Genomic DNA, 23,662 nt, shown 5'->3' with positions numbered 1-23,662 from the left:
AACCCAAAAAATAACTTTTATCTCTCCGTTGATCTGGATTTTTCAATATTTTCTTATTTGAATCCCATTCCAAAATTAGAAAAAAATTCTGGCCATAATACATAGAAAAGTGATCAGTATACTTGAGGGCTCTAAAAATGAGATCCACAGATATTGCTATTCACATTTAGACTATCTTAGAAGAAAATGCTATTGGGGCAACATGTAATCTCAGTCTTTATATTTTTCCAGCTAAGTTATGCTGTAATCCTTTAAGTTCATTAGATACTTTCTTTTCTTTTAGAGTAACCACTTCATATTTCAGCAGCATTAGGGTCTCGATGACAAAGATTGAAGTCAGTTGATCTTTAAATTATACAATTTTTATTCAGCTCAATTATTTCAGTTGCCAGCTCGCCATAAACCATTGTAATATTTTCTAGCTAAGAGTTCTCTCAATTATTCTGATTATTATAACTATTACAGTGAATTTTTAAATGTTCTTGACCTTAAAAACTTATTAATCAATCAATTTTGTTTATTTTTATATTTAAAACTAAAAAAGCAACAACAACAACAACTGCAAGTAACAAAAAAGTAGATTCTAGGCAATTGTTGCATTTGTTGCAAAGAAATCCCACAAATGTCTGTGATTGCAATAGCAGCGAGAGAAGTAAGAGCCATAGCGGGTTGACTGAGTGGCTGACTGCATTACTGAATGAATGACTGTCTGGCTGACAGAATGGCACGTATTTCCAAATACGAATCCATAGATATCTATGTGAAAACGAGTTGATTAAAAGATACTATATTGACAAGACGATAAAGTACATGATTCTAGTCGCAAGACCGTCTTTCCGTCTACTATCCCTCCCTCCAATTGTTCATCATGCCTATCCTCCTATTGAATTAGTAAATAAATTGCTTAAACGCGCTGGGAGCGAAACATTATCGGAAAGAGTGTCATTATAGACAACGCGTTAACGTGAGCGCACTGAATTGCCGATTTGTGGTGGCTTGTGTGAATTCATTCAATTCATTGTAAATATTTGCGACAAACAAAGTACATTTAGTTACGATGGTATCTCGCAAGCGAGACTTTATCTTGAAAAGTGTTCTGCTGCTGTTGCGGACTATAAACGGGTTTTTTTCTCTAATTTTCATTTGACAACTGACTGGAGTTTATGGGCAATTCTCTTACCAACTACCTGTCAACTGGGGAGCATTTTTCTATTTATTTTGTTGTGTTTTTCTCCAAGTTTTTCTAAGCCCACTATTGCCGTGACCTCAAAAGTAACAAAAAAAAAAAACCAAAGCGGTGTTGGAGCTGTGTGTACGCACTTCAGGTTTCTACGCACTTTTTATTCGGGTGTACGTATCTCGTGATGTTGGTGGTGGTGGCGCGACTACATCCAACTACTCTACTTAGACGCCACAAAACAATTTCAAACATTTTTCGTTGCCAAATCGCCCAAGCAAATTCTAAGGCAAACTTACAGCCAATGAACCGACAAAGAAGCCTTCACCTTAATCCAAAGGCCTTAAAAGTGATTTATAGGCATATTCATTACAATGGATTTAAAGCCTTTAATTGTCGATTTTAAGCAATTAATTGAGGTTTATTTCCGTTGGAGTAAAACCCTTATCTCTGAAAGGCACCTCAGCTTATTCCTGCCTTTAGTTTGTAACTTTTTGTTTACATATACTATAATTAGCTATACTCTATTTGAAAATTATTTATTATTAAACTTAAGCTTTGCCAGTTGGCGGCTTTTAACTTTGTATTTGCTTAAGCTATACAAATTATAGATGTACATTGAGTGAGAGAATTTGCCTCAGCTCACCACCACCACAACCATCACTGGAAGATAGTTTTTGTTAGCAGCCGCAGCCATGTTTTCTAAATTAATTATTAAATAACTTAATTGCTGCCTTTAATAGAACCTTTCATTAAATATTTAATTTATGCCAGCTAAATTATTCTGCTGCTTTCGCTGCGCCGCCTAACCACCACTCGCTTTTGCAGCTTCTACTGAATTCCTCTTGGCTTCACCACCATTCATAAAAGTTATCATTAGTAATTGTGGTTAATTACAAAACGCTGTTAACTCGGATTATTTGCTTCATTTTAAAACGTGTCAGGAATTTTGACAGAGTATTTGCCGCCACACGTTAAGGCCATATTTCCTTAAACAGTTGGTAGGTATGTGAGATAAGATAAATTGTGCAACAAAATGTAATGAAATATGACTCGCAAAAATTTGCTAAAGAATTTCTAGGTAGTTAGAAATACGTTTGTAAGCAAAGAAAAGGCATAACTATATGAAATATTTCTTTCTAGATACAATAGGTAATAACAAAAATTCAGTGGACATATTTAAGTGATCCAAAAATAAGATCTGCAGAAAGATCTACACTCGATATAGCAAGATATGATCCGATGTAGACTATTCCAAGACAAACTACGATTTTTAACAAGCCTTGACTAAGTCCCTGTGTTTGAATACTACCCCATCCTGTAAAAGCCTCTTTCCCAAAACATGCCATAAATAACGGGGAGGGGATACTTGCCCCATATTTATTTTATTTAAATTCTAGCTGCTTGATTTATCCGAATTTGTTTTAACTATAAATACCTGATTTTGGCATCTATATCTGTCTGCAACATCTGTGTTTCCACGACCAGGTTTGAAGTCAGCATTTATTTCAATATTATTTCTGATGGAATGGAACTACTTTAAAACATTTTAACGAAAATAACGAAAATTTTAAGGGTTTTCTAGCGGTATTGACGAATTTTAAAGACTCAAGCTTTCTGCAACCTCAGTGTCTCTGCGACCAGCACACCAAATTATAATTATTAGTGAAAGTATCACCTACAACAAGATTGAAATCTAAATAACCACAAAAGATAGTTTGGAATAATTTTTTTCAATTTTGTTTTTTTTTTAATACTATTTCCACTAGCTTTAACAATTTATTTTCCATCAACTACATATCCTTGAAAATCTCAAAAAAATTTCAATGACATTCTAAATATTTAAATATCTTGAGAAGAATATTAAACTGTCACAAGTTTGAAATATTTCAAATTTTTTGCAATAAATACAAAACACCCTTCCTTAGTAACGCAACAACAACTACAACCAAAAGAGCCATCACACAGAGAATTTCTCATTTTCAGCCATTCACAGTTGTTGATCCATAATCCAAGTCATGTCGCTATTTTACTATAGACTCTTGTACATGGAGTAAAAATATGGGTCACAGACAGCACGTCTGCCGCATGCACTAAAGAGGAGAGTTTTTACAATGCTGGAGCTCTGGCACAAAACGAACAACAACAACTGAACATTCTTTGAAGGGGTGTGATAAGACAGACAGGGGCCAGGCCAAAGCCAAGCGCCCACCAAAATGCATTAAACAGAAGGGCTTTCATTCATCACCATAATCCGTTTGGAACTAAAATGAAAAAAAAAAATGATAATAATTCTCACATTCCATATAGCAGCAAATGGTTGATGGAAAGTGTAGGGGCAGTTGTGTTGTGTTCAAGATTCCAGCGTCAGCAGGGTGGTTGATATATTTATGAGTTTACAACGAGCTGTGGCATGACACGCGTTCTTCATTGAAATGCATTAATGCTTAAGCCATTATGAGGCCCCCACCCTGCAATGACGGGCATTTATACAAGTGGTTGTCATTTTCCTTTCATGCTCTAAGCAGCTAAAGGAGTTGTGAAGAAAATCATTGCAATTAGTTGGAAGTGCTCCCCATATTTTTATGCTTGCCATCATTAATATTGATTGAAAAGTTGCTGCAATTATTTATTGCATACTTTTTTCTTCTCTGAACTGCGTACTGTGGTAGATATGAAATTCTTGAGATTATTTAACAATTTGCTATACATGTTGCTTGGGGACATTGCTTATAAATAGTACATTTATTTAGTAGGCTGTCTGTCCTTCCTTTTGTACGCCCATGTAAAATTAATGCTTTTTAATCTTTTCAAAAGTGTCACAAACGAATTAATGTTGAAATTAATTACATTTTTTCCCTTCTTTTCATTAGTAATTCAAAACATTGCAAAGTCCATTTGTATAGACTAGCTGAAGTTGTAATGGCTCTTGAGGTTTGCTCCATATATATATATCAACATTGTAGTACGTGTGTCTGGGGGCATATATAGTTCTTTATTAATTCTTCATATTGTGTTTTTTTACAAAATCCCCCTTGTTTATTTTTGTTGTTTTGTAATGAGCTATGATAACGATAAGGAAAAGTTAAATTTTTGTTTTTTCGTTTTCGTTGGCTTAATTCGATATGATCAACCATGCCAAAAAGTAAACATTCAACAATAATGCCATATTGTTTTGAAAAAGATTATAATCGATCACTGACAAACGTCCTTGCCCCTAAACATGTGGGTATCATGTACGAGTATGTCATGTTTTTTTCTGGCTATGATGAAAATAATTTTAAAAATGATCTGATATTGATATATAAAAGTAGCTAACTATTATATAATGGTTGGCTTATTGATATGTTGCTTTTGGGACGTGACTAACCTTCTGGTTGAAAAATATTATGGCAGATATTTTTAATAAAAAAAGGCAAATTTAAAAAAAAAAAGAAACTTTGTTGAAGGTACATCACTTAAGAAAATATTTTTGTTGAGAATTCTCAATAAGCTCTCATAATGTTAGGATGTGCCATGATTACAATCTTATCAAAATTTTAGCAATACAAGTTTACAAATACCACCTTTAATGAACATACACCACAAAGGTACTCTGTTTTAGAAAATATATGCTGTGACTATGTCATGCCTTGGGGAAAAATTGGCATATCGAAAGTAATCAATTTTACAAAGTTCCAAAATTCAAACAAAATTTTTTCTAAAAATTCTTAGAAGTATATTTTTTGCAATTAGAACATAGTGGCTTATGGAATTATAAGAAAAAAACCTTTTTTTTGCTTTTTAATTGAAAAAAAAATGTTTAGTTAATTTTTTTTTTTTTTTTTTAAAATTTTAAATAATGTAAAAAAGTACAACGTATATAGTGAATATTGACATTTCAAAATTGGAAAAGGGAAACGGTAGTTAGGCGTTAATAAGTTAAAAACTGTTGCTTTGTAGCCTTCACATGTGGTCGTAGAGACACTGACGATGGCAAACACAGTAAACGTTCAAATGTTGTAGAAACACTCCACAAAAGTTCTCCTAGTCTTTTGGAAAGTGTTAATGGTCGTAGAGACACTGATGATGCCAAACACAGTAAACCTTCAAATATTGTAGTAACACTTCACAAAAGTCCTCTTAGTCGTTTGGAAAGTGTTAGTAATACAACCTTCAATTGGAAACCATAAATAAAGATGCTTTGTAGTCATCAAATGTGGTCGCAGAGACACAGATGATGCAAAATACAGTAGAAGATCAAATATTGCGTTAGCATAACAAATAAATATACCAAAAATACCTAAAGTCATCTTGAAATATGATTTTTCTGATTATTTAAATGCCTCACGCATACGGTTAATAATGGAAAATCGCTTTTCCGTATAACAACAGCAGTTGGCTTTGAGGTTGGGAATTGCATAAATCAATTTTTCAAAAAAAATTTTCTATATAGCGAAGATACTAAACGTATGTAGTTAAAAATGTTACCCGCTTAATGGCCGCCCTGTACATCAAAACAAAATCACAGCGACTACTTTCTAATGTTAGATTTATAAATTACTTCTTTTGAGTTAAACTGTTTTTCAAAGTATAGCAAAAATCGACATGTAGACTTCAAATCGGGTCGTAGAGACACAGGCGATGCAAAATTTGTAAAAGATGCAACGGAACAGAAAGCTATGCCCTCTAGGTATAAAAAACTTCAGATCTTCCCCTAGAGGCCCAAGAAATAGAATGTGGAGATTGGTTCACATGGGAAATAAAACTGTCCCAAGTATATTGAAAATGGTCGTCGAGTTACTGATGATGCAGAACACATTGAACGGCTTAATGAGGCAAAAACCTCTCTAAAGAGTTAAGAGTTGCAAATTTTTCCCATGAACATTCCGCTAAGGAACAGGGGCAAACTTCTCACATATCAATGAGTGCAGTCCGATTCAAGTTTTAAGATCAATGATAAGGGACCTGTTTTTTAAAACCGAGTCGGAACGGCATGCCGCAGTGCGACTCCTCTTTGGAGAGAAGTTCTACATGGCATAGTACCTCACAAATGTTGCCAGCATTAGGAGGGGAAAACCACCGATGAAAATTTTGTTTTCTGATGGTCTCGTCAGGATTCGAACCAGGATTCGCTGAACGCCTGGTCAGCGTTATAGGCGGACCATAACTTCTGCGCTACGGTGGCCTCCAGAGTTAAGAGTTATTTAAGTCAATATTTTCTATACGAAAAGGGCGTCAACAAAATGGTTTATTTATCAAATAATTTATCAAGTGATAAGAGTTGTTTTATTTTTCTTTCCAAATGACTTGAGTTATGTAATGATGTTGATCTGCTGATTTCAAAAGTAGTCTTAGAGACACTGATGATGCAGAACGAAGTTCACGTCCAAATGAGGCAGGAAATCATACAAAGCCTCTTGGGCGGAATAAAAGGGGAAGGTTTCTCTTATGCACTATTTTTAACGAATTTTGACGATATCTAGCGGGACTACGTTGTGGCTCAAGAAATAGAATGATGAGATTGATTTCTATGGAAAATAAAACTGTTCCAAATATATTGAAAATGGCCTAAGAGACACTGATGATGTAGAAAGAAAGCGTTGCACAACTAACTTTAAAATTGACATAAGAGACACTGATGATGCACAAGGCAAACAAAGTTGTAAAAACGGGATAGAAATCTCTCCAAAGCATTTCTAAAAGTTTGAGGGTAGTTTTACACCAGTTTACGCTGATGAAAAGGTATTTTAAAGTTTGGAGAGGTTGACTATAAAAGTAGTCTAAGACACGGATGATGCAGATTGTAATGACCGTTCAATGTGGCAAAAACTACTCCAAATAGTAATGTTTTAGCTGTTTTTCGCAATAGTTTCTTATTGATTTTGTAGATAATTAATGGAGTTACTAGTCTGATTTCCAAAAATGACCTTAGAGACACTGATGTTGCATAACGCAATGGATTACCAAATGAGGTGGTAATTCCCCAAATCACTTCTCAAGTATTCGCAAACTAATTTCGTGAGTATTGTATAGCGTTGTTAAGCTGACTCTAAAAGTGGTATTGTAGACACTGATGATGCAGAACTCAATGAATGAACTAATGAGGTGTTAACCCCTTAAAATCATTTATTGAGTGTTATGTTTGGTATAGTGGAATATACCAAACTGATGTTGTAGGTATTTAGTGTTTTCAAATGAGGCAGTAGATAAGGTTAGGTTGAAAAGGCAGGAACTCCTCAAGTATTTGGGGTTATTTTTCGCAATTGTTTCGATCTGATTTTGTAGATATTCATTGAAGTTATAATTCTGACTTCAAAATTTATGACATAGACACTGATGTTGCAAAAAGCAATGGAAGTCCAAATGAGGTGGTAATCTCTCAAATCATTTCCGTAATGTTGTGTTTTGTTTCATGCATTTTATCTAACTGCTTATGTGGATATTGTATGACGTTGTTAAGCTGACTTCAAATGAGGTGTTGGAGACACTGATGTTGCAGACCACAATGGATGCTCTAATGAAGTGGTCAGCCCTCCAAATCATTTTTCAAGTGTCAGAGCTTGGATAGTGGAAATATAAGCAACTGATGTTGTAGGTTTCTAATGGAGTTATTACACTGACTTCAAAAGTAGCCTCAGAGACACTGATGATGCAGTACCCATAAAAGAAGAATATACTATAGAACACCTTCTGTGTGTGTGTCCCACTAGCAGTCGGAAGGAGTTCCACTTTAGGTTCTCAATTCTTTGAGAACCTGTCTGATTTAGCAGATCTGAACATTCGCAAGATGTTTGGCTTTTTAAGGCGATCTGGATGCTTCAACGGTAGGAACTAGAAGGCATATTCCTTCCTCTGTATCACAAGGGACGAAAACGTCTAAGTGAGTCTGATGGCAGACTGCCACTTAAACTTAAACTAACTTAAGGGTTGTTTATGCAATTGTTAATAGATGATTTTATAGATATCTGGAAAATTAAAGAGTTCAAGCTATTTTCATACCAGATGAACAAAATAGCCATTAGGAGTTTTTCTAATTAATCTCTACAACATCTTTGGAATCCCAAAGTACATCTCCTTTTTCAATTTTCCTATTTTTTAAAGGAAAACTGCAAAATGGACATCTAACATTAGATAAAAAGACCTCATTTAGTAAGGCCACTTTTAGAATTTTTAATTTGTTTTTCCTTGGCAAACATTTACAACAACAAACACGATTGACATGATTTTCACACAATTTTGTTAAGAGCATGTAATAAAACCGCAAAAACGAAAGGCATGAGGCAAGACAACATAAACCACACACAATGTGTTATTGGTGTTTACAACTTCCCTTGGACGTGATCGAATTTTTTAAAATGCTCACGCATAAGCCATAATAAAATGAAGTATAGAAAAAGAAGAAGAAGAAAAAATGACAAATTGAAAGAAATGTGCGGCCAGTTGAACAGAAAAAAAAACGGACCTCCCCAAGTGAGTAAGACGACCATGTAGAGGCAACAAATCGTACAAGCGGCGTTTTTTATGAAAGGACATTTTTGGCAAACATTTGCAATTTAATAAAGAAAGTTGCTTTTAAGTTTTAGGCCGTGGAGGCAGTTTCTATATTAACAGCATAAAACTTTAATGCTATTAACAGCAAATTTATGGTTTGGATCAATGCCACGAATACTAATGAATGAATGAATAAATGGCTAAAGAATAAGTCTTGGATTAGAGAAAGAGAACAAAAAACCTTTCAAGCAACAACATTAGGCATTTTCAGGGGGTTGGGTATGGTGGGTGGTGTAGCAATAATAATAAAAGCCTAGAAAAGCTGAAAAAACAATTATCTATCTTTAAGAGAGTACAAAAACTCGATAAATTTTATTTTCTTATATTTTCTTCTTCCTAGCAAAACTTTAATGTTCTGCCATTTATGGCAAGAACTTAGCCAAAGCAGCATGGAGGGTAAACGAGACGTTTAGAAATACTTTATTGATGAATCGTAACAAACAAATAAACAGCAGGCATACAAATAAGGGGGCAGTAATGGAAGAGAAGCAACCTACCGTCATAACCACCACCACTGCATCATAGACATAGAAGAACCCCAGAGTCTTCGAAAACACCGCCATCACCACCACCAATGCCACCATCATCGGTTTCATTATCTCTGGCTTTGACTTGGTTGTTTTCTTATGTGTGAGCAGAAAACTTTAATTAAAGTGTCCAAAAAAAAGTATCTTCCAAACAAAGTAAAGGCAATGAGTCTATGAGTAACTCAAACCCCCTTTAACTTGCAGTACAATAGGAATCTCAATGCACGGCCAACTCATAAAGTCATCTGTCGTTATTGACTTAACGAAGAAGATGGCTAAACTGATTTTAAGAAGAGCTGTCTCTTCGTCTTCTCTATGCAAGCCATTAAAGGGGTGGTTGGTGGTTGGTTGTTTGGTGGTGATGCTTTTCCAATCCAAATAAACTTGAAGCTTCCATCACCCAACGATATCAATGACATTAATTAGAAAATCGTAAGAAAATTAATAGCAAAACAAAGAGATGAGAATTTATTGCTGAGCAGCAAAACAGATTGCTCGATAATAGATTTTAATTAAATTTTCAATGGTTAATAAAAATAAACTAAGTGCTGATTAAACCAAATTTGCTATGCTGAGATGAACTCTGAATACACAGATATATGGGCAACATAAAAAATGTCATTTAACCAAAAATGACCTGATTGAAGCGAACAATGAATGATAAATTAAAATCCAAATGTATTTAAATGAATAAAAAAAATCAAATGATAACAACCTCAAGTTTTTTATATAAACAAATTTTAAGGTTTTTTTTAGAGTGAAAGTCTTTTCAACAGATTTACTTGGACCATTTGGTCCTTTTTCATGCCGTAGCGACAGACCATGACTTCAAAGGTCTTGCTGATAATATATTTTTCTCGATATTTGTTGTTTCGATATTTGTGACAGTAACCTTAGTAAATATGCATAAAATAAACTGGCGCCCAACGTGGTTGGTTTAACAGAATCCAAACCAAGTCAAATCTCCATCAATTACAATTTTCAAAATTTTTGAACTAACACTTTATTTTTTTTATAAACAAAACAAGGAGATAATTGTTCACCTTTTTCGAAACAAACCATTAAGCATCACTAATTGCTAAAATTCTTAAGCTCCGCCCGATATAGTTAATACTTTTTTAATAAACATTCAAAGGGAAAAAACAAATCGAATCCTTGTCATGCTTTACGAATGATTGCGAATTATTTTAATGACGCCCGACGAAAATTAATATCAATATGCTATGGCGCCCAAAGAGGTTGTAATAAGAGATGTCAACAATTTTCTTGTAATATACATCAACTAAATAACTGATTAATATAAATCTCATATTTTTAAGAATGATTGCCAAATTGGCGCCCGACATGGTTGCATTTTGGTATTAGAATATTAGAGAAAAATATTTGTCTGCATTAAATTCATTACACTAGGGATACATTTCCAAATCAAATACTAATAAAATTTTACCAATAATTCGAAAATTTTCAACTAGCGCCCGACTTGGGTGATTTTTTTTTATAACAAACAAAGGGGTAAAATCTTTGCATGTACAAAGTTCCTTACCAAATGTTATGACTAATTCAAATTATGTATTTTTGTATTTATGTATATTTCTTATAATATATCTAACTGGCGCCCGTCGTGGGTTCATTGGAAGATGTCAACATTTTTCTTATAATATGCATCATGCAACAATACAAAGTAATATAAGTTAAAATTTTGCCAAAAAAATTGCCAAAATCTTCAACTAGCGTCCAATATGATTGCATTTTGGAAATAAAAATAGAAAAACCCTGGCGTCCGACTTGGGCGCAATAGAATATATCAAACAAACAAACAAAGTGGAAATATCTTTACATGTACAAAATCCCTTACCAAATGTTATGACTAATTCAAATTATGTATTTTTGTATATTTCTTATAACATATCTAACTGGCGCCCGATGGGGGCCCCTGAAAATGTTGCACAGATACTTACAATTGATGTAGGTCAATGGGTATTGCAAATGGGTCATATCGGCTCAGATTTAGATATAGCTCCCATATAAACCGATCACCCGATTTGACTTTTTGAGCCACTGGAAGCCGCAATTTTTGTTGGCTGGCTGAAAATCAGCACATAGTGTTCTGTGAAGAATTCCAATAACTGTGCCAAGTACGGTCCAAATCGGTCTATAACCTGAAATACCTCCCATAGAGCTAGCTGCTTGAAATTTTGCACGGATACAAACTATTAGGTATTGCAAATGGGCTATTGGGTATTATTTGGCCTTGGCCTAAAAAATGGTCCTCCATCTATTTCCATGATTCCAAGGAAAATTCATGAAAAATGTTTACACATCAATCTGTCTACAACAACTTGTCATGCTGGCTATTTTTCCAACTGTCTGCAGTGAAGTGAAGATAGACGACAGCATGTCATTCAATCATATAGCTAACAGATGTTTCCCACATAAGTTTCGATTCTAAGTTCTGCAACAGACACTCCACTTTAGCCAAGGAAGCTTGATTTCTGCCATATTTAAAATTTTTATAAAAACAAAACAAAACAAAAATCTCTTGATGAACTCTTCAAGGCAATCACTTAGTTTAGAGATGAGAATAACTTTTGATGTCTTTTCCTCAAAAGTTAAAAACAAAAGGAAAAAAAAACGAAACAATAGCAATAGCTAGAATTGTTGGAAATTACCAATCACATATTGTGGCAATTATAAATGTGTGTGAAGATAAATTCCGAATTTAACTAGTGGAGACACAAACCACTGACTTAACAGTTCTCTGTTACTGCCATTAGCAGAACACTGTTAAGGAACTTTGTAGGCAATTAATTAATTTAAATAAAGTATTTGTTCATAAAAATTAAATTTCAAACACACAAAAAAACCAAAAAAAGATCTAGAAAATAATAAGGTGATCCAACATTAAAATTTAGTTCCCTCGATAACGGCAAGGTGTACTAACAAGATAAAGAAAATTGTAAAATTCATTGATCCACTGTGCACAAATGGAAAATAGGAAGGCGACGAGACCGGCATCAAACGACAGCTAGCAAAGCCTAGTTTCTCATACATATGCTCACATTTTCCAAATAATCGTCCAACTATCGAATTTTAGGCAAAAACTTGAAAAAATTACCCAAAAATTAAAAAAAGAAATTTTGGGTGAACCACTGTGTGAAAACGGAAAATAGTAAGGCGATGAGACCGGCATCAAACGACAGCTAGCGAAGCCTAGTTTCTCATACATATGCCCACATTTTCCAAATAATCGTCCAACTATCGAATTTTAGACAAAAACTTGAAAAAATTACCCAAAAAACTGAAAAAGTAAATTTTTGGTGAACCACTGTGTGAAAACGGAAAATAGTAAGGCGATGAGACCGGCATCAAACGATAGCTAGGGAAGCCTAGTTTCCTATACATATGCCCACATTTTCCAAATAATCGTTCAACTATCGAATTTTAGACAAAAACTTGAAAAAATTACCCAAAAATTAAAAAAAGAAATTTTGGGTGAACCACTGTGTGAAAACGGAAAATAGTAAGGCGATGAGACCGGCATCAAACGACAGCTAGCAAAGCCTAGTTTCTCATACATATGCTCACATTTTCCAAATAATCGTCTAAATATCGAATTTTAGCCAAAAACTTGAAAAAATTACCCAAAAAACTGAAAAAGTAAATTTTTCCAAATAATCGTCCAACTATCGAATTTTAGGCAAAAACTTAAAAAAATTACCCAAAAAACTGAAAATGTAAATTTTGGGTGAACCACTGTGTAAAAACGGAAAATAGTAAGGCGATGAGACCGGCATCAAACGACAGCTAGGGAAGCCTAGTTTCTCATACATATGCCCACATTTTCCAAATAATCGTTCAACTATCGAATTTTAGGCAAAAACTTGAAAAAATTACCCAAAAAACTGAAAAAGTAAATTTTGGGTGAACCACTGTGCGAAAACGGAAAATAGTAAGACGATGAGACCGGCATCAAACGACAGCTAGGGAAGCCTAGTTTCTCATACATATGCTCACATTTTCCAAATAATCGTCTAAATATCGAATTTTAGGCAAACACTTGAAAAAATTACCCAAAAAACTGAAAAAGTAAATTTTGGGTGAACCACTGTGCACAAATGGAAAATAGTAAGGCGATGAGACCGGCATCAAACGACAGCTAGGGAAGCCTAGTTTTTCATACATATGCTCACATTTTCCAAATAATCGTCCAACTATCGAATTTTAGGCAAAAACTTGAAAAAATTACCCAAAAAACTGAAAAAGTAAATTTTGGGTGAACCACTGTGCACAAATGGAAAATAGTAAGGCGATGAGACCGGCATCAAACGACAGCTAGGGAAGCCTAGTTTCCTATAGATATGCAAACATTTTCCAAATAATCGTCCAACTATCGAATTTTAGGCAAAAACTTGAAAAAATTACCCAAAAAACTGAAAAAGTAAATTTTGGGTGAACCACTGTGCACAAATGGAAAATAGTAAGGCGATGAGACCGGCATCAAACGACAGCTAGGGAAGCCTAGTTTCTCATACATATGCAAACATTTTCCAAATAATCGTCTAACTATCGAATTTTAGCCAAAAACTTGAAAAAATTACCCAAAAAACTGAAAAAGTAAATTTTGGGTGAACCACTGTGTGAAAACGGAAAATAGTAAGGCGATGAGACCGGCATCAAACGACAGCTAGGGAAGCCTAGTTTCTCATACATATGCTCACATTTTCCAAATAATCGTCTAAATATCGAATTTTAGGCAAACACTTGAAAAAATTACCCAAAAAACTGAAAAAGTAAATTTTGGGTGAACCACTGTGCACAAATGGAAAATAGTAAGGCGATGAGACCGGCATCAAACGACAGCTAGCGAAGCCTAGTTTCCTATACATATGCAAACATTTTCCAAATAATCGTCTAACTATCGAATTTTAGCCAAAAACTTGAAAAAATTACCCAAAAAACTGAAAAAGTAAATTTTGCGTGAACCACTGTGCGAAAAAGGAAAATAGTAAGGCGATGAGACCGGCATCAAACGACAGCTAGCAAAGCCTAGTTTCTCATACATATGCTCACATTTTCCAAATAATCGTCTAAATATCGAATTTTAGGCAAACACTTGAAAAAATTACCCAAAAAACTGAAAAAGTAAATTTTGGGTGAACCACTGTGTAAAAACGGAAAATAGTAAGGCGATGAGACCGGCATCAAACGACAGCTAGGGAAGCCTAGTTTCTCATACATATGCAAACATTTTCCAAATAATCGTCTAACTATCGAATTTTAGCCAAAAACTTGAAAAAATCACCCAAAAAACTGAAAAAGTAAATTTTGGGTGAACCACTGTGTGAAAACGGAAAATAGTAAGGCGATGAGACCGGCATCAAACGACAGCTAGGGAAGCCTAGTTTCTCATACATATGCTCACATTTTCCAAATAATCGTCCAACTATCGAATTTTAGGCAAAAACTTGAAAAAATTACCCAAAAAACTGAAAAAGTAAATTTTGGGTGAACCACTGTGCGAAAACGGAAAATAGTAAGGCGATGAGACCGGCATCAAACGACAGCTAGCAAAGCCTAGTTTCTCATACATATGCTCACATTTTCCAAATAATCGTCTAAATATCGAATTTTAGCCAAAAACTTGAAAAAATTACCCAAAAAACTGAAAAAGTAAATTTTTCCAAATAATCGTCCAACTATCGAATTTTAGGCAAAAACTTGAAAAAATTACCCAAAAAACTGAAAATGTAAATTTTGGGTGAACCACTGTGTAAAAACGGAAAATAGTAAGGCGATGAGACCGGCATCAAACGACAGCTAGGGAAGCCTAGTTTCTCATACATATGCCCACATTTTCCAAATAATCGTTCAACTATCGAATTTTAGGCAAAAACTTGAAAAAATTACCCAAAAAACTGAAAAAGTAAATTTTGGGTGAACCACTGTGCGAAAACGGAAAATAGTAAGACGATGAGACCGGCATCAAACGACAGCTAGGGAAGCCTAGTTTCTCATACATATGCTCAAATTTTCCAAATAATCGTCCAAATATTGAATTTTAGCCAAAAACTTGAAAAAATTACCCAAAAAACTGAAAAAGTAAATTTTGGGTGAACCACTGTGTGAAAACCGAAAATAGTAAGGCGATGAGACCGGCATCAAACGACAGCTAGGGAAGCCTAGTTTCTCATACATATGCTCACATTTTCCAAATAATCGTCTAAATATCGAATTTTAGGCAAACACTTGAAAAAATTACCCAAAAAACTGAAAAAGTAAATTTTGGGTGAACCACTGTGCACAAATGGAAAATAGTAAGGCGATGAGACCGGCATCAAACGACAGCTTGCGAAGCCTAGTTTCCTATACATATGCAAACATTTTCCAAATAATCGTCTAACTATCGAATTTTAGCCAAAAACTTGAAAAAATTACCCAAAAAACTGAAAAAGTAAATTTTGCGTGAACCACTGTGCGAAAACGGAAAATAGTAAGGCGATGAGACCGGCATCAAACGACAGCTAGGGAAGCCTAGTTTCTCATACATATGCTCACATTTTCCAAATAATCGTCTAAATATCGAATTTTAGGCAAACACTTGAAAAAATTACCCAAAAAACTGAAAAAGTAAATTTTGGGTGAACCACTGTGTAAAAACGGAAAATAGTAAGGCGATGAGACCGGCATCAAACGACAGCTAGGGAAGCCTAGTTTCCTATAGATATGCAAACATTTTCCAAATAATCGTCCAACTATCGAATTTTAGGCAAAAACTTGAAAAAATTACCCAAAAAACTGAAAAAGTAAATTTTGGGTGAACCACTGTGTAAAAACGGAAAATAGTAAGGCGATGAAATTTACTTTTTCAGTTTTTTGGGTAATTTTTTCAAGTTTTTGCCTAAAATTCGATAGTTGGACGATTATTTGGAAAATGTTTGCATATCTATAGGAAACTAGGCTTCCCTAGCTGTCGTTTGATGCCGGTCTCATCGCCTTACTATTTTCCATTTGTGCACAGTGGTTCACCCAAAATTTACTTTTTCAGTTTTTTGGGTAATTTTTTCAAGTTTTTGCCTAAAATTCGATAGTTGGACGATTATTTGGAAAAATTTACTTTTTCAGTTTTTTGGGTAATTTTTTCAAGTTTTTGGCTAAAATTCGATATTTAGACGATTATTTGGAAAATGTGAGCATATGTATGAGAAACTAGGCTTTGCTAGCTGTCGTTTGATGCCGGTCTCATCGCCTTACTATTTTCCGTTTTCGCACAGTGGTTCACCCAAAATTTACTTTTTCAGTTTTTTGGGTAATTTTTTCAAGTTTTTGCCTAAAATTCGATAGTTGGACGATTATTTGGAAAATGTGAGCATATGTATGAGAAACTAGGCTTCCCTAGCTGTCGTTTGATGCCGGTCTCATCGCCTTACTATTTTCCGTTTTCACACAGTGGTTCACCCAAAATTTCTTTTTTTAATTTTTGGGTAATTTTTTCAAGTTTTTGCCTAAAATTCGATAGTTGAACGATTATTTGGAAAATGTGGGCATATGTATAGGAAACTAGGCTTCCGTAGCTATCGTTTGATGCCGGTCTCATCGCCTTACTATTTTCCGTTTTCACACAGTGGTTCACCCAAAATTTACTTTTTCAGTTTTTTGGGTAATTTTTTCAAGTTTTTGCCTAAAATTCGATAGTTGGACGATTATTTGGAAAATGTGAGCATATGTATGAGAAACTAGGCTTCCCTAGCTGTCGTTTGATGCCGGTCTCATCGCCTTACTATTTTCCGTTTTTACACAGTGGTTCACCCAAAATTTACTTTTTCAGTTTTTTGGGTAATTTTTTCAAGTGTTTGCCTAAAATTCGATATTTAGACGATTATTTGGAAAATGTGAGCATATGTATGAGAAACTAGGCTTTGCTAGCTGTCGTTTGATGCCGGTCTCATCGCCTTACTATTTTCCGTTTTCGCACAGTGGTTCACGCAAAATTTACTTTTTCAGTTTTTTGGGTAATTTTTTCAAGTTTTTGCCTAAAATTCGATAGTTAGACGATTATTTGGAAAATGTTTGCATATGTATAGGAAACTAGGCTTCCCTAGCTATCGTTTGATGCCGGTCTCATCGCCTTACTATTTTCCATTTGTGCACAGTGGATCAATGAATTTTACAATCTTCTTTATCTTGTTAGTACACCTTGCGGTTATTCAGGAAACTAAATTTTAGTGTTGGATCACCTTATTATTTTCTAAATCTTTTTTTGGTCTTTGTGTGTTTGAAATTTAATTTTTATGAACAAATACTTTTTTTAAAATTAATTAATTGCCTACAAAGTTCCTTAACAGTGGTCTGCTAATGGCAGTAACAGAGGACTGTTAAGTCAGTGGTTTGTGTCTCCACTAGTTAAATTCGGAATTTATCTTCACTCACATCAATTATAATGCGTCCATAATTCCCATAACATGTGGTTTTTCTTAGATCTTCTTCTTCTAAGACGACGACGACGACGACAACGACGACCAGCAGTAATGGCTGTTTTTTTTTGGACGTTTTCTATATAATTCTATTAAAAAGTTGTTCTTTTTTTGTTTTGCTATTGCCATTCCATCCCATTTATTGTTACTTAAGCATTCTTGAGCCTTAGTGTTCCATTTAAAGTTTAGATGCTTTATGCCTGTCTATTTCTTCCTCCATGGCAGAGCTCTTAAAGAAGTAATGAATCGAGGGGGAGGGCGATGGGGGAAGGGGTCCAAAAAGACACGAAACCGAAAAGAATTATGATTTATGACTTTTTATTATGGTTCCCGTATGCCACTACTTGAACATGTTCAACTTTTGGGCATTGTATTGTGCTACGTTTTTTGGTATGTTTGCGCTTCCAAAAAAAAGCAACAAAAAATAAGAAATGAAAATGAAAAAACAAAAAACTAAAACGAAAATGTGTAAGAATGCCTTGGCATTCTATATACCCCATATAGTGGTGATGGTCTGTCTCTTTTTGTATATACTCGTAAGTTGGGATAGGAATTGTTATAATTTTTTTTTTCTTTTTTCTGATGTATAAAAAAGTCATTATGGGGGTTAAATGCGAAACGAAAAATACCCAAAAAACAAAACACCACACCTTATGACAAGAATAGATGTTAGGAGGGAGGGATAAACGGACGGACGCCTGAACTTAAGGACAGACATTATAAATACCAACAAACAAAAGTCCACACACTCGCTTGCCTATTAGCTCTCCAAATGCATGGCATTAATTGTTTAATTGATTTGATTAAATATTCTATATAATTAAGCAGCAACAATTTAACACATAAATTTCAATTATTTCTCAAGAACACCAAGTACATACGAGTATACACATGTATATTTTGAACCAATTCCCTAGTTTCTAATTGTAGCTATTTTTTCTTTCAATTTTTATAAAATATCTAATGTTCTTCTTTTTTCTTCTCACTTTCATTGCAGTTTTTTGGGGGCTTTGTTGGTAATGGATTGTCAATGCAGCACATGTTTAAACACACAAAAACTCCCCCCCAACCGTAAAGTAATTTGAAATTTCCAAATTACTACAAACATTTGAAGTTGCTTCACTTCATTTGCTTAAAAGAAGAAGAAAATTCGTAACGAAGGCCTTAAACTGTGATTTTAATTAATAAGTGTTTCAAACAAAATTAGCTTGTAAAGAAAAAACAAAATTATTGTAATTGGTAAAACAAAGCCAGTGGAAGAGCAAAGGTCCTCCTTAACTTTTTGATATTTAATTTAACGCTTAGAATTTACTTGGGGAAGCCTTAATATGTTTAATTTAAATATACCTGCCTCGTCGCTGTTGGGTGTGGAAGGCAATGGAGGTCTATGCTCCAAGCCCAATACACCTGAAATTCTCAATTCTCTAATTGCCATGACAAATCCTCTGGATAATTATAATTTTAACGGCAACAATTCCTCAGCCTCAACACCAGCCTCGGTGACGATGCGTAATTTTATAGCCAACACACAGGTGAGTTCAGTCGAATACTCCCTCAATCCCCAAGCATAAATTTTCCAACTCTCTTTCTCTCTCCCAAGCCTTCCCTGCATTATGTTAATTTTGTTTCCTCTTACTTTTATTTTCATTTCATTTAGAATATCTCCCAGGACAGCTGCCATTCCAGCAGCTCTTCAACACCTTTGGATTCACCTGCTGCCACAAATTTTACACCGAGTGTACAACAGGTAAGCCTGCTTAATGTAATTTGCCATAGTAATTAGACAACCGTACATACATATAGAGAAAAAATGTAAACCATAGTATTACTCATAATTTCATTGATGTTGGCCACTGCCACACAACTCATTTTATTCATTCACAAAATAAACCCGAAATGGTGCCATTTAATTGGAGACGCTTGCCAAAAGCGCCCACGCTTCAACGGGGCGGCCAACGTTTTGGCGTTCTTTTTTCTGTTTTTTTTTTTTGTATTATTATTACGAGCATCCGACTAAGCTGTTAGTTGTAGAAGGCGTGAAGACAATTTGCTTTAGTATATACATACAGTGGGTATTGGGCAAATGCAATGAATATCAGATAATAGTAGCTTAAGTTTTGGGAAATAAAGTCTAAGAAGAGATAAGCAGTAGTTGGAAACGAAACGAAATGAAAAACAAGGTTAGAAGGGAAAACTTAGATTTACCTACTCTTTTTCAGAGGGAGAAAGAAAAAGAGCCTTGGATTCTAGGACAAATTAACTTGAAAATATTTGCATTGGACTATATAGATGGCTGAGGGCATAAATTACTATTTGAACAAAAATTAAAAAAAAAATTGTGAATGATATTCAAAATTTATATTTAAATTTAGTTTTTTATACTACAATATATGATAAAAAATGTCATGATATCAAGTAAAATATTTTTCCACATAGGAAAATTTTCCTTAAAAATAAAATTGGGCGTCTTTAAAATAAAGTACTCATCTTTAGCTTGCATCTTTAACATTTTCGAGTCCATTTGTTTTGAAATTTGATATATTTTGCCCTTGATTAAGAGACATTTGTCTTTTAAACAGAAATATAAGGATATATGACAATACAATTTAAGACCAAAATTTCTTATTTTCAATAAAAACATACTTCACAAAAGGAAAATCTTCCTTAGAAAGAATATTTGACATCTTTGAATTTAGTTAGTGTACCGAGTAAGGATATATGACAATACACTGTAAGACCAAAATTTCTTATTTTCAATTAAAACATAATTCACAAAAGGAAAATCTTCCTTAGAAAGAATATTTGATATCTTTGAATTTAGTTAGTGTACTGAGTACACTGAGTAGTTAGTGTTAAGTTAGTTATTGAAAGTAGACTGAATAATAATATTAAAGATGTAAGCTAAAGATAAGGACTTAATTTTAAAGATGCCCAACTTTATTTTTAAGGAAAATTTTTCTATAAGGAAAAATATTTTACTTGATATCATGGCATTTTTATCATATATTTTTGTGTAAAAAAAACTAAATTTAATTATGTCTAATTTTGTTTTTAAGAGAAAATTGCCTTTGACGAAAGATATAATACTTGTCATTAGGATAATTATAGACAATTTTTGTATAGTATTTAATTTCCTGTTTTAAAGACAAATGTCTTTTTATGAAATTCAAAGTATCGTTGGCGAAAATCCTATGAGGGGATCCAGGCCGTGAGAAGACGAGGCTATTACTGAAAGGAAGGAAGAAGGAGGTCAGTATAGCTATTGGTATTATAACGCGACACATAGGACTACGAGCTCACTTATGTAAAATCGGTGCGGCAAGTGATAACATATGTAAGGCATGCGAAGAAGATGATGAGATGTTGGAGCATTTCCTTTGTCATTGGCCGGCTTTTGCGCCTAACAGATACCGGCACTTAGGTGGATGCATAATACCAGTCATAAACTAAGTTAGGGGAGTGGTATTGAAAACAATTAAGAATTTTGTAAGTAGCACGGAATTCGTAACTTAAACATTTCTTTTTAGAGGTTCCTTTATAGTTTTTAGAGCGCACAACAAGCCGATTACTGGCTTAGGTGTATGTCCAAAGTGGCATGGGGCGGATTAATATTTGCACCCTCTTTTCAACCTACCCTAAGGTAAGGATGCCCAATTTTGTTTATAAGGGAAATTTTTTCTTTTGCGAAAAATATTTTACTTGATATTAAGCAATTTTCATCTTAATATGAAGTATAATAAATTCTTAACATTTTATTAAAGATAAAAATCGTTTAACGAAGGTCAAAATATCTTAGACGGGTGATAGACATCAAGGAAAAAACTTTTAAGGCAGATACTTAAGCAAATGGCTGGACATGAGGACTGAATGTAGACTTAATGTGCCTAAATGAATGATAAACCATTAAATAAGCGTATTTGATGTGCAGAGCGATGAAAATCAAAGCAGTAACTTCAGGGAAAGATGGATTGCCAAATAGCTATATAGGAGGACTGAATGCCCTAAAACGGACTGAATGAAAAAATGAGTTCAAGATTTTACGGCACATCGACTTAAAGGTCGATAGACCCAAATATAGTATATCTAAACGTTCGGTAGGATCAAGCACTGCAGAAATTAAAAAGCCATTAATAAGGGGATTAAAGAAAATTAACTCTTGATCAGAATCCCTAAATCCTAAAGAAAATAGCTCGAGGTTGAATGAACACAGAAATGGACAAGCAAACTGTTGGACAAAGGAGGTCTTAAAGAAAAATGGTATTCTAAGATAAGATGAAAATAATGTGGGGTTGCGAACTCCAGCTCAGGGCTCGTTTTCTTGAGAAATTTAAGCTGGAAGATATAAAGACGAATTTATACGAGAAGGGATGAAGTCGAAGACAATTAGTAAGTTAAAAAAAATAGTTACCAGGAAAGATTGTTGAAACTCGGTCAATGAACTGATGAATCCAAGGGAAAATGGATCCAAGGACAGATCCTAGATGTGTTGTTTACATGTCTGTATCATTATGATCTAATCCGCTGGGCTCTAAGACTCGAATACCTTTAACTGTTTCTAGCACCATATTGACTTTTACTCACCGCTTGATGAGGAGCAGAGAGCCACATGATTTCTATAGGAGCTATATTCTAATTTTGGTCATATTGAACCACATACAACTCCAAAAGACCTACATTAGTAAGAAGTATCTGTGCATTAATTGAAACGGACGCCTATGTTCGTTCAGGCGAAACTAAATAAGACATTCACTTAAAATACCATAAAGTCGAATTTGTAGAAAACTATGAATATATATATATATATAAACCACGATTCACGAAACTAAAAACCGCTTTATAGTAGGTTTTTTTGACAGTTCTATAAAAAAATCTGTCAAATAAGCCCACATTAACGCTACTTTTTGTGAATGTGGGCAATAAACTTCATAGGTTCGCTGATCCCTATTTCAAGGGTTTACATATAACATAATGTGGGTGCCCTGGTAGCTGAGCTGGTCGTGGGTTCGATTCCCAACAGAAGCCATGGTCTGTCGCTACTATGGTATCACAATGGACTTAAAATTGTCTAAGTGAGTCTGCCACTCTTACCTAAGATAAACTAGTCTTACCCATTCCTATGAAGAGGGGTACAAAATCTTGTTTTTGCGTATGAAGTATAGAAAATCATTACTCATACGCAACAGTGGTTTTCTATTAAAAATACTTATACGCAACCAAGTATAGAAATTAATAAATCGTTAAATAAAAATTCAAATCTATTTTGACTATAATGGTCTATTTTCTTAATTTTTTGCTTCATATATGGCTAATATTAGATTTAAAGGCCTCCACTGCATCGAAGTTTCCTAATTTTACTTTAATCCTTAACCTTAGTTTCATTGTTCTCACTGTATGTGGCAATATCCAAATTGGACTATGTTCTTTTGTTTGCCTCCTTCGCATGGCTTACGCGCAATCAATTGCCACGCACACACACACACCAATGGCAAGAAAAAGAGAAGAACAAATTGAAATTGTAAAATGTCATAAAACTGACAGTTAAATGCGTGCATCATGCAAAATAGCAGCAACAGACGCACTCGTTGTCGTAGATTACTAAGTCGCAGCAAACAAAAAAAACACACACACAAAAACCGCAAAAACATCAAATGATCTACAAACAAACATAACAAAACACATATGTGCATTATATACATACACAGAGAACGAATAAAAAAACGTTGGAAATAATAGCAATAGCAACATTTAAATACATCGACATTGGCCTTAATGATGCTGTTGCCTGCCAGTTTCTATTCTGGCGTGGCACATCACACTTTTAATAATTTTCATAATTCTCACAAGTTTGAAAAAAAGGCGACAAGAGATGTGAGGCAGCTCACACTGCTCAAATTCACTTGCGGCGTTGGCGAGATGCTACAGAGAAATGTGCGTCATATACCTAGTATGCTTGC

General features: G+C 34.3%; 1 protein-coding gene across 1 annotated transcript in view; it reads left to right on the top strand.

Annotated features, from left to right (window-relative positions):
• The window catches only part of Atf3 (activating transcription factor 3), a 126,814-nt gene that overhangs the window by 91,087 nt on the left and 12,065 nt on the right, over positions 1-23,662 (top strand). The window contains exons 3-4 of the mRNA XM_013245585.2: positions 18,706-19,240; positions 19,366-19,455. Of these exons, the coding sequence (XP_013101039.1) occupies positions 19,037-19,240; positions 19,366-19,455 (294 nt within the window). The 5' untranslated portion in view covers positions 18,706-19,036. The remainder of the gene's footprint in view (positions 1-18,705; positions 19,241-19,365; positions 19,456-23,662) is intronic.

The sequence above is a fragment of the Stomoxys calcitrans genome, chromosome 4, assembly GCF_963082655.1.
Source record: "Stomoxys calcitrans chromosome 4, idStoCalc2.1, whole genome shotgun sequence".
Taxonomy (NCBI): domain Eukaryota; kingdom Metazoa; phylum Arthropoda; class Insecta; order Diptera; family Muscidae; genus Stomoxys; species Stomoxys calcitrans.
The sequence above is the reverse complement of the archived record's forward strand: the minus strand, read 5'-3'. Positions and strand labels throughout refer to the sequence as shown.